Source organism: Acomys minous, assembly GCF_964271855.1.
Source record: "Acomys minous genome assembly, chromosome: 4".
Lineage (NCBI taxonomy): Eukaryota > Metazoa > Chordata > Mammalia > Rodentia > Muridae > Acomys > Acomys minous.
In genome coordinates, this window is record NC_140486.1 from 110,377,425 (window position 1) to 110,390,260 (window position 12,836).

General features: G+C 39.0%; 1 protein-coding gene across 1 annotated transcript in view; it reads left to right on the forward strand.

Annotated features, from left to right (window-relative positions):
* Positions 1-12,836, forward strand: part of PSMD1 (proteasome 26S subunit, non-ATPase 1) — a 78,887-nt gene that overhangs the window by 9,871 nt on the left and 56,180 nt on the right. Inside the window, exons 6-12 of the mRNA XM_084779160.1 lie at positions 1,807-1,950; positions 4,092-4,318; positions 7,562-7,622; positions 8,509-8,637; positions 10,311-10,399; positions 11,233-11,311; positions 11,992-12,165. Coding sequence (XP_084635286.1) covers positions 1,807-1,950; positions 4,092-4,318; positions 7,562-7,622; positions 8,509-8,637; positions 10,311-10,399; positions 11,233-11,311; positions 11,992-12,165 — 903 coding nt within the window. The remainder of the gene's footprint in view (positions 1-1,806; positions 1,951-4,091; positions 4,319-7,561; positions 7,623-8,508; positions 8,638-10,310; positions 10,400-11,232; positions 11,312-11,991; positions 12,166-12,836) is intronic.

Below are 12,836 nucleotides of genomic sequence, written 5' to 3' on the forward strand. Positions count from 1 at the left end.
CTAGCCTCAAAAACCAATAGCAATCAATCAGATTGGTGTAGCTATGAGGAAATGTGGGAGGGGCAAGGTCACTTGAGGAGACTTCCATAAAGACATGGGAAGCAGTCACACACCCCCGCCCCCAGCCTCAGATCCGTTTTGAGAATTTACTCTAGTGTGCTAGGAGTCCCTAGTAGATCAACACTGTGTGCAGTGGATCAGGACTGTTCCAGGAGTCTTAGGAGCCACTGCTGGTTCTCTCATCAGTCTGTGGACCTCCAAAAGGCTTATCTCTACACTCACAGAGCATGGCAGTCCACTGGTGGCCACACTCCCAAAGAACAGTGACTTTCCCAGCATCCATCACTTGCCGATAGCTCCCCAGCTAGGGCTAGAGATCCCCTGAGCCTTTCCCTCATCTGTGTTGGAATGTTGACTGGCTTGACTGTGTAGATCTTATGCAGATGATCAAAGCTGCTATGAATTCAAGATTACAGTGGTCATACCTGTCCAGCAGTTCCCCCACTTCTCCCAACTTTCAGCTCTCATGTTCTATATGCTCTCTATTCCTCAGTGTTCCCTGAATGCTTGACAGAAGTGTCCTGTTTAGAGCTGAACACTCAGCAGTCATTTATTCTGGCCAGTTATAAGTCTGCATTGACTACTGCCACTGCACAAAGAAGGGTCTCTGACCAAGGCTGATAGCCCCACTAACCTATGGTGTAAACATTACCGTCCATTTAACAAAACGAGTATCAAACAGAGGCTCAAGTCACTCACACCTGGAGATAGCTCTGTCACGTTGTACTTTCTGTCCTTCGAATGAATATGGGTAGCACATCAAAGGGCTCTAGCACCAAGGTAGGAGGCGATAATTGCAAAATACACCATTTGGACAGGCAGATTTTTATAATAGTAGTATTACTGTTAAAAAGTATACTATGTTCACTTAGTGACATCCTGATTCACCATTCAGTAGCATTAAATTATTTTCACTCCTTTTTTGTGTGTTTGTTTGATTTTGCTTTGTTTTTGGAAATAGGGTCATACGCAGGCCAGTCTGGCCTCAAATTTGAATTCTTTATTCTTCTGTCATCACCCAAGGTGTGGGATGATGTGTACCACGGTGCTTGGTTTTTCACTTGAGTTTTTTTTTTTTTTTTTCATAAAGATACAGAAATATATGCTTGGCATGGTAGTGCACACCTGTAATCCTAGCACTTAGAGGGGCAATGGCAGGTGAATCTCTGAGTTCAAGGCCAGCCTGGTCTACAAAGTGAGTCCAGGACAGCCAGGGATACACAAAGAAACCCTGTCTAAGAAAAAAAAAATAGAAACAGGTAATTATTTTTAAGATTCATCTGAGCCACCTGGGTGGTGCATGCCTTTAACCCCAGCATTTGGAATGTGAAGAGAGGAGGATAGACTACATAGTGAGATGCTCTGCAGAAGCTGCTGGCTGGAAAGGGGCAGAGTACTTTCCTGACTGTGTTGCCTTGCATCATAAAAACAGACCTCTAAGCTGCTTTATTTATTTTGGTTTTTTTCTGGTTTTTTGTTCTGTTTTTTGAGGGTTTGCTAAGTTTTAAACCATAGCCAGGTAGTGCTGGCACATATCTTTAATCCCAGCACTTGGGAGGCAGAAGCAGATCTCTGGATTGAGGGCAGCTGGGCCTACAGAGTGAGTTCTAGGACAGCCAGGGCTACACAGAGAAACTATGTCTTGATTTAAAAGGGGGAAACGGGCAGATTAAACTACTTGGTTTCTAAATATATATAATGCTTCAGTACCTAGATAATGCTATGTTGTTAAATTATGTCTTTCAGAATGATGTCCCAGGGATGCTAGCTTATAGCCTCAAACTCTGCATGTCTTTAATGCAAAATAAACAGTTTCGGAACAAAGTATTGAGAGTCCTGGTTAAAATCTACATGAACTTGGAGAAACCTGATTTCATCAATGTCTGTCAGGTATGTACTCTGATTTCCTTACTCCATGTTATAGCATATGCATTACACTTTGTTACGCTGACTTTCTGAGATGGCTTCAGTTGATCTTTATACATCCTGTGAGGTTGAGATAATGGTTTATATTCCTTTTACTGATAAATAGAATTTCACACACTTTAAAATTATTTTGCTACAATGTATTTTTCTTTATGTATTTTTTTAATTCAGTTTGATATAATCTATGGGCTCATTACTTAAAACACAGTTAAACATTGGCTATATTTCATCCCTTTTAATTCCTATACCACTTAAAGTTTTTAAGTAGCATAGAAAATATATAAAATAATTCCTGATTTCTCCCTTCTATCTCTCTCTCTCTTTTTAAAAAAGATTTATTTATTATTATGAATACAGTGCTCTGTCTTCATGTACACCTGTAGGCCTGAAGAGGGCATCCGATCACGTTTTAGATAGTTGTGAACCACCATGTGGTTGCTGGGAATTGAACTCAGGCCCTCTGGAAGAGCAGTCAGTGCTCTTAACCTCTGAGCCATCTCTCCAGGCCCCCTTCTCTTCTTGTAGGTCTTTCCCTAAAGATAATGGTAGATGCTTTTCCCAATTTATTGGCAATTTAGATATACTATACTCTTCTCATTGTCTGTGTAGCTTTCATTGACTGGAAATATGCATGGTTTACTTTTAAGCAATTAATACACTGTATATACTTCTATGCATTGCATTTTATCACATATTCATTGTAATGTACTCATGTGCACACACATACACCCTCCCCCCCACACACACATATCCTTTAAAGAGTGATTCAGAATGCAATTTGAGATAGAAAATACCAGGTTAAAAAAGAAAAAGAAAATACCAGTGAAAAATGTCCACATTGAAATTGCTCCAAATCAACACAGGATTTTTATTTATTTATGTGTTTATTTATTTATTTTTGAGACAAAGTTTCACTATGTAGCCTAGGCTGCTTTGTAAACCAGGCTGACCTTGAACGAATAGAGATCTGCCTGCCTCTGCCTCCCAAGTGCTGGGATTAAAGGCTTAAATCACCATGCCCAGCTTCAACACAAGATTTTAAGTTGATTGTTTGTTTGTTTTATGTCACCCAAAGTCAGTTTAACACTGTATTTCTTTTTACTTTACTTTATCTGGTTTTGGAGTTCTGTTACTTTTTTTTTTTTTAATGCTCATATATAATAGTTCTTTGTCCTTTTCTTCTGATTCAGCTTCTTTCCTTATAGACAGTTTTATTCTTTTGTTTTACTCTTTTTAGTAACCTTTTTGGTTTTTTGGTTTTTCAAGACAGTATTTCTCAATGTGTATCCCTGGTTGTCCTGGACTCACTTTGTAGACCAGGCTGGCTTCAAACTCACAGGAATCCACCTGCCTCTGCCTCCGTAGAGGGCTGGGATTAAATGTGTGCCACCACGCTCGGCTCCCTTTAATGACTTACTGTTGTCATTCAGTACATTAACTCTGCCTTACTTAAGCATAACTTACTAGTCACTTACTTTGTTCCCAGTATTTCCTGTTCTTAATTTATAATAATTTTGACCATGTTTTTTTCTTGAAATTGAGTAACTTGCTACTTATAAGGAAGCAACATTTAAACTGAGATTTGAAATGATAATTTTGATTACTCTTGTTCTACTCCAGCATAGTACAGTATGTGTTAAATGAATGATTGATTCTTCCCCTAACTTTTTTTTTTTAAGATTTATTTATTATTATGTTTACAATGCTTTGCCTGCATATACACCTACAGGCCAGAAGAGGACATCAGATCACGTTTTAGATGGTTGTGAACCACCATGTGGTTGCTGGGAGTTGAACTCAGGACCTCTAGAAGAGCAGTCAAGGCTCTTAACCTCTGATCCATCTCTCCAGCCTGAATGATTGATTCTTAACACTTTATGGCAATAGAGAAAATACAGGTTAAAGAATACTGGATATGAGTTAAGGCTAGGCAGTGATGGTGCACACCTTTAATCCCAGCACTTGGGAAGCAGAGGCAGGTGGATTTCAGAGTTTCAGGACAGCCATGGATGTGATTAAGAGAAGTGAAGACTATTTGTTGTGCTCTGATACTGTGCATATGACGTTTTCATTTATTGTGTGCCTGTTCTTTATCTCCATTTCAGTGCTTAATTTTCTTAGATGATCCTCAGGCCGTGAGTGATATCTTAGAAAAGCTGGTAAAGGAAGACAACCTGCTGATGGCCTATCAGATTTGTTTTGATTTGTATGAAAGTGCTAGCCAGCAGTTTTTGTCATCTGTAATCCAGAATCTTCGCACTGTTGGTACCCCCATTGCTTCTGTGCCTGGATCTACCAATACGGGTACTGTGCCCACATCAGAGAAAGACAGGTACAAGTATCTTCTTCTGCATCAGAGCTAACTGTACATCCTTACTCATCCGGGACTGGATAGAATACAGAGTGGATCCTAACAGTAGATAAGCTTGACCATTAGCTTCCACAGAGTGTGAGGTCTAGTGCTAGTGATATACTTTATACTGTGACAGGCAAACTAAGGACAAGCAAAGAGGATCCTTCTAGAGAAAAATAGAAAGGATTGGGTGCTCAGGGGCACAGTTCAGATACTTGTGGGTCCTTAATTATAATAAAATACGTGGGGTAGGTAGGCCAAAATATTTGTCTCATATTTACCTGGGCTAAATATTTAGAAAGAAATGTTTTGGGCTTTGCATGTCTAGTAAAATCAAATAAATAATATCTTAGGCTCTTATAATATACAGCTTCCCCATATACATTTAGACCAGCTATTTAAAATGTTTGTGTCTTTGCTTTTCCAGCATTTTTTCTTCCAAACTGTCTATTTAGCATTAAGAGTCATTGTTTTGAAGCCTATTAAGATCTTACTTCCCTGTCAATTGTTACTGTCTCCCACATATATTCCAAACAAAGTTCTAGGTTTAGAAAGTATCCTTCAAGGCTCTGCATTTATATCCGTAGGCTCTACATTGACCAGTAGACGGACTGACTGACTAGGGAGGGTCAGTCCCTCAGCAGTACAGGATAAGCACGGCTTATCTAGTGTGCTGATTAGGGTTTGGACCAACTTGGCACAGCTAGAGTCATCTGAGAAGATTTCCTCCATCAGATTGCCTATAGGCAAGGCTTGACTAATAGCAGGCGTGGGGGGCCCAGCCTATTGTGAGTATTGCTATCCCTGTGCAAGTCTTGGGTTGTATGAAAGAACAGGCTGAGCAAACCATAGAAACAGGCCAGTGAGCAGTGTTCCTCCACAGCCTCTGTTTTAATTCTACCTCCAGATTTCAGCCATGAGTTTCTTTCCTGACTCCCCTCATGGTGGACCAAGATTGGGACATTTAAGCCAAATAAGCCCTTTCCTTTTGGTCATGGTGCTTATCACAGTAATAGAAAGCAAACTACCATAGATAGATACCAGGATAGTATAGTATTGCTGTGAAGTATCTCACCGTGTTGTTTTGGGGAGGACTATAAATGATTGGAAGTTTTGGAGGAAAGAGCCATCAAATACTTAGTTTAATGGCTGTTCTGTAGGAGCTTCGAAGGTCTTTTTTTCCCCCTCTTCTTTTTTATTGCTCTATTTTCTTTCCTTGTACGAGTACAACCTTTTTAATTCCTAAAACTTAAATCAGATAATATAAGATGTTTTATCTCATTGCTAGGGATCCTATAAATTCTACACAGACACTCTACCACTGAGATACATTTCAAACCCCCAGAGCCACAGTTTGGGGGGTTGTTTTCTTTGTAGATCTGCTGCATTTCTGTGAGCCTGTGGGCATTCTGATTGGGATTGTGTGGAATCTCTTCACTGAAATCTTACAATACTGAACTTGTAACTCTGGCAATATTCTGCCCATAATCTAGGAATGTGGTACTCTTTTTCACTTATTTACTTTTTAGCTCTAGAAACATTTAAAAATAGATCCTTCTATAGAATCGTACCTTTACCAATAGAGATCATTTTACATCTCCCTTCTCCGTCCCTTTTTTTTGGGGGGGGTTGTTTGTTTTGTTTTTGGTTTTGGTTTTTGTTTTGTTTGGTTTTGTTTTGAGACAGGGTTTCTCTGTGTAGGCTTGGCTGCCCTGGACGCGCTTTGCAGGCCAGGCTGGCCTCAAACTCACAGTGACCCACCTGCCTCTGCCTCTCAAGTGCTGGGACTACCACCACCACCGCCCGGCTTACATGGATTGTTTGTTTTTGTTTTTTTTTTCCACATGTCCTGCTAATATTTTTCTCAACCACCACCCGGCTTGAATTCTTTTTAAAAGTATTCTATGTTTATTTGTTGTCATGGTCATTGTGTGTTAATCTTTTCCGCAAGGATTGTTTTTGCTTTTTTCTCATTTGTAATTTTCTACTAGTTGTATTTTAATTTCTGGCTTTCTCTAATTCTAATTTGTTTTGTTTTGAGACAAGAGCTGTATCCAGGCTAGCCAGAGTGCTGAGATGATACTGGCCTTAGCCACAGTATTAGGGATCAAACCCAGGGCTTTATGCATGCTGTGTAAACACTACCACATGAGCTATATCCTTAGTTCCATTTGATTCTCTTTTTTATCTTAAATCGTTTTCTTTTCTTTTTCTCCTCCTCTTCCTTTTCTTTCTTTTTTCCTTTAAGAAAAAGTCTCACTATGTAACCCTGGCTAGCCTACTGTTCATTGTGTAGAAGAGGCTGGCCTCAAACTCACAGAGTTCTACTTGTCTCTGCCTCCTGAGTGCTGAGATTAAAGGCATGTGCCATCATGCTTATAGTGTCCGTTATTTGAAATAAATTTTCTATATTACTAAAATTAACTTTCCTAAATTTTTTTAAACTTTTCTTTTTTTCTTTCTTTTTTTGGGTTTTGTTTTGTTTGGTTTTTTGTTGTTGTTTGGTTTGGTTTTTTGAGACAGAGTTTCTCTGTGTAGCCTTGGCTGTCCTGGACTTGCTTTGTGGACCAGGCTGGCCTCAAACTCACAGTGATCCACCTGCCTCTGCCTCTCGAGTGTTGGGATTAAAGGCTTATGCCACCACGCCCGGCAACTTTTCTAAGCTTTTGCAAAGGTGGATTATTTAAGGCTATTTTTCTATTTTCAGTGTTCCCTAAAACTTTCTTTCTCTTGTGTTGTATTTATGAGATAGCAAACAAAATGATAGTGTGTGTTTTCTCTACAGTATTGTGCCTTTCAGTTTTAAGCTGTGAGGATTCCAGATGGGTCGCCTAACACTGTTTTCTTAACTACTGGTGGTTCATCTCAAACTGGCTACTTTGGGGTGGGTTTTTGTTTTTGGGGTTTTTTTTTGTTTTTTTTTTTGTTTTGTTTTGTTTTTTTTTGTCCCCTATTTTTGCTGTATTTATCATTAAGAATTTTGTCAATCTAGATTTTTTTTGTTTATTTTTAAAAGTTTATTTGGAGAAAATTTAATAACTGTTTCCTCCAGCTTAGAGATGTTAGAGTCTTATTTCTTATTGAATAATACCCACAAAGTAAATATATTTTCTTGTAGAATAATTTGGACATAGTTCAGACCTGCACTGTAACTAAATTGCCTGCACCTTCTGTTTAGAAGAGATTTACTGAAGTGTTGATCGATGGCTTTCCTCATTTTAGTGACTCAATGGAAACAGAGGAGAAGACAGGCAGTGCACCAGCAGGAAAAACACCAGATGCGGTGAGCGTGCATTCAGTTACTGTTCAAAGTATTCTTTCATGCTTTCTTCCTCCTCCTCTTCCTCTTCTTCCTCATCCTTTCCTCCTCTGCCGCTTCTTCATCTTCCTCCTCCTCCTCTTCTTGTTTGTTTTTTGGGGGTGATGGTGGGAGCAGGGGGACAGGAAGGGACTGTCACTGTATAGCATTGGCTGGAATTCAATATAATAAATCAGATTGAAATTCTGCCTGACAAGTATTAGATTAAAGGTATGTGTCACCATGACTAGCACATTGTTTTAGTACACGATATATACTTGAGTTTTTAAAGGTTTTATTTTTGTGATGCCAGAGTCATTTTATAAAAATGAATTTTCTATTAGATGTAGTTTTAAAAATGTATCCAGAAGACCCAGGTTCAATTCTAGTACCTACACTGTGGTTCACAACTGTCTGTAACTCCAGTTCCAGAGGATGCTATGCCCACTTCAAACAATGATAGTTGAAATTTATAGATCCTGTCATTAAAATATGAGAAAAGGAGATTATATGTGTATGAAAATGCATTTGTGTATGTGTATGTTGTATATTTTTAAAAGATTTATTTATTTATTATTATGTATACAGTGCTCTGCCTACATGTACACCTGTAGGCCAGACGAGGGCATCAGATCACATTACAGATAGCTGTGAGTCACCATGTGGTTGGTGGGGATTGAACTCAGGACCTATGGAAGAGCAGGAGGTGCTCTTAACCGCTGAACCATCTCTCCAGCCCATGTGTGTTGTATATTCGTGTGTGTGCATGTGAGTGTGTGTGACTGCCTTCATTGATTTGAGACTGATGAAATACAATTGGTTTAGTGAAGTTCATTAATATTAATATTTTCATTCTTTTTTGTTTTGATAGAGTCCAGAGCCCAAGGACCAGACACTGAAAATGATTAAAATTTTAAGTGGTGAAATGGCCATTGAATTACACCTGCAGTTCCTAATACGAAATAATAACACAGACCTCATGATTCTGAAAAACACAAAGGTAGAAAATAATCTATAATGGAGCATTCTTTTATGTCTAGTTGAAGGCTTTATTTCCTATAATCAAGTAAATGTTAAAGTTTTTGTAAAAATAACAGTGAGCGTGGCTGAACTCAGTTCAAGAACGTCTACTCAACATGTGTGAATGTGTCCCTAGAATCAGTCTCCAGCATGAAAAAGATGAATGGGTGGAAACTCACTTACTGGAGGGAAGAGCACTAACAAGGATTAAGTCCCTGTTTTTGAGCTTGTTCAGAAGTGTGGGGAATTTTTTGTTTTATTTTAAATACATTTTAAATTAAATTAATTTTAATTTTTAATTTCTTTTTAAATTTTAATGTATTCACTTAACAGTTGAACATGATAGCATATTCAAGATGTTAATAGAGTTTATATGACTGCATCTCCTACTCTATCATCAGCATTAGGCACAGACTCTGACAAATTTCAATTTTTGAACAATGTGATTACATATTTAGCTCAGAAATTTTCTAAAGGGCTAAAGTAGTAGCTCAGTTGGTAAAGTGCTTCCTTGTTTTGCAAACACAAAGACAGTTCAGTCCCCAGGAAAAGATGGTGGGTGTGATGATACATGTTTGTAATACCAGTGGTGGGGAGTCAGGTGAATCCGTGGCGCTCGCTATCCAACCAGGGGAGCCTGTTTGTTGAGTTCTAGGCCACTGAGAGACCCTGTCGCAAAAAGCAAGATGGCTAGCTCCTGAGGAGGGATCCCTGAGGGGTGCCTGTGCTCCCACCTGGATACTCACTCACACATACCACATGGTATTCTCAAGGAAAGTAGCTCATCTATTACTGCTGCGCCCACTGCTCTCTTTGCAGTACTCTAAACTTCTCTTTCTTGGGAATAAAAAGTTTTCATGTAAAAAGATAAATAGCACTAAAAAAAATCTTTCTTATCTCTTACTCAGTATCCCTTCCCAGAGATATTTATTTTTCTTATAGCCATATACTGTTCAGTGACTAAACAGTGTTTGATTTAAGCATGTATACAGTGCCTTTTGAGACCTTAAATACATGTGTACAGATGACAAAACAGATATGTTAGGGCTTAAGAATGTAGTTCACGAGTAGAGAGCTTTCCTAGACTGTGAACGGCCTTGGGTTATAGCCCCCGCACTATAAACACATTCCTACGTTGATGCATACATATGAGGTACAGGCCAGGAGAGTTGTAGCATTGCTACTTAAGTTACTCCAGCACCATGGGAACCGTAGGCAAGATGCTGAAGGGAAATAGAAATGTCTGAACAGTTAAGCCTGTTCAGAAGGAGAGGAGTAGGAGATCTGTGACTGAGCCAGGAGCTGTGATACACCTAGAATCATAGACTGGAGGTGTAGGCAGAGGTGTCAGGAGCTCAAGCAAGTGTAGGCCTGCGTGGGCTACATGAAACCCTGTCCCATGAAACTAAAACAAAAATCGGATAGTTATTACCACAAACTGTCTTGGTTTCACAACCTAGCTATTTCATCTTTACATAAAAAACATCTCAGACCTTGTCTCCAAAAACCAAAAAGAGTCTCAAGATTCATATTTTAAATCTCATTTCAATTGTTTTCTGATTTTGCTGCAAAATAGGGCTTCTGAGTGTATGTGAGCATGTGTCTGCATAAATACTTTGCCAGTGATAAAGAAGTCTGTACTTGTTTTTGTAGGATGCAGTACGAAATTCCGTATGTCATACAGCAACTGTAATAGCAAACTCATTCATGCATTGTGGTACTACCAGTGACCAGTTTCTTAGGTAAATATGCTTGGAGAATTCCACTTTGGTAGATTTTTTAAATATGTGTATTTTTAATATGTGTGTCTGGGGATAGGTTATGTATAGTTTATATTTGGAAGCCAAAAGAGGGTGTCAGATCCTCTAGAGCTGAAGTTACAAGTGGTTGTCAGCCACTGGCTTGGGTCCTGGGAACTAAACTTGGGTTCTCTCTAAGAATGGGTACTTGCTCTTAACCACTGAACTGTCTATCTCTCCAGCCCCCCACCTCTAATGTTTTTAACCAAGACTGCATTGATAGTATTTCTTACCATATTTCCAGCTAGTCTTGAATTTTAAGTATGTTTTGCTTATTACACACACACACACACACACACACACACACACACACATAGTTTGTTTTATCTTTATTTTAAAGTAAAAATTACTTTTATTAGTTGCCTTGGTAACTTGAAGGAAAAAACGAAATGTATGATTTTCCTTTTGTTCAAAGTAGAATTATATATCATGCATTGTAAGAATCTTCAGAGCTGCGTGGTAGGGGCACTTGGGAGGCAGAGGCAGGAGGATCTCTGAATTCAAAGCCAGCCTGGTCCATAGATTGATTTACAGGACAGCCAGTGCTACACAGAGAATCTTATCTCAGAAAACTAAGGAAGGGCAAACAACAATAAAAAACCCTTGAGAATATTAATGCATGCCTGTAATTCCAGTGCTTGGGAGGCTGAGGCAGAAGGCTTACTAGCTGAAAACCAACCTGGGCTAAGGGGTAGACTATTTCTCCGAAAAGGGAACAGCCTACTTAGGAGGAAAGTTAGGATTAATGATGTTCAAGTTGCTTGTTTTTCTTACAGAGATAACTTGGAATGGTTGGCCAGAGCCACTAACTGGGCCAAATTTACTGCAACTGCCAGCTTGGGTGTAATACATAAGGTAATGTATTTATTCATTGTGACTGGCCATCAGAGAAGAAGCCATTTTTCTGGGGATAAGAAGCATAAGTTTAGTATAATTCATCAACAGGTATATGTTATCAAGTCAGTCCTCGGACAGGGAAGGATGAAATAAGAAGGCATTAAAATAAGTGTCTGTTTCTTTTTAGTAAGAGGTAGAAATTCTTCTTTTGTAACTGACTAAGCCATTTGTGGGGTTTTTTGTTGTTGTTGTTTGTTTGTTTTTAAGATTTATTTATTATTATGTATACGGTGTTCTGCCTGCATGTACACCTTCAGGCTAGAAGAAGGCATCAGATCACATTATAGATAGTTGTGAACCACCATGTTGTTGCTGGGAATTGAACTCAGGACCTCTGGAAGAGCAGTCAGTGCTATTAACCTCCGAGCCATCTCTCCAGCCCAGATTAAGCCATTTCTAACTGTTGAATTGAGATGTTGTATAGTCTTAAGTTATTTTGGGAAAACATTGTAAAACAAAGTCAAAAGTAGACTAGTCACACTTTCTCTAACCAGGTTGTACCTAGATCATGTTTGAGTGATGGAGTTGTTTGGATGAGAGCATGTTCTGCTACCAGTCAGCAAGTGGGCATTCTGTGGAGATGCCGCATACTGGTTTCCTCTACCTTTCTCTTACCTCTTTGTGACTCAAATTTACAGGGTCATGAGAAGGAAGCATTGCAGTTAATGGCAACATACCTTCCCAAGGACACGTCCCCAGGATCAGCCTATCAAGAAGGTGGAGGTCTCTATGCATTGGGTCTCATTCACGCCAATCATGGTGGTGACATAATCGACTATCTCCTTAATCAACTCAAGAATGCCAGCAATGATGTAAGTAGTAGGCTGAAAAACAAAATTTCCATTATTTGAGAATTCAGGACAGTGGTTCTCAACCTGTGGGTCTCAACCCCTTCAGGGGTCAAACAATCCTTTCACTGAGGTTGTATATCAGACATCCTGCGTATCAGATATATATGTTATGATTCATAACAGCATCAAAATTACACTTACGAAGTAGCAATGAAAATAATTTTGTAGTTGGGGGGTCACCATAACATGAGAACCTGTATTAATGGGTTGCAGCATTAGCAAGGTTGAGAACCACTGACCAAGGAAATTATGTATTTGCACAGTATTTCAGTGTTTAGGAATAACAAAAACAGTACTTTCTGTAGTAACTTGGGGTTTATTTCTATACTGCTTCCGTTTGGGTTTTGGTTTTGAGATAAGGTCTTGCTATTTAGCCCAAACTGCCTCCTACTCAGACATTCTCCTGCCTCAGCCTTCTGAGTGCTGAAATTACAGAAATGAGTCATCGCACTTGCCTTTTTACCCTTTCTTCTTCATTTCTTTCTTTTAAAGGTTAGTTCATTTTCTTTCTCCGGAAGTTAAACTTGTGCTTCTTAGTCCTTTAAGATCAAGTGAAGCAAGCGAGACATATACAGTGGTCTCACTTAAATATCTTGGAGCATTATTGCCATATTAACTTGACTTCTCACCCG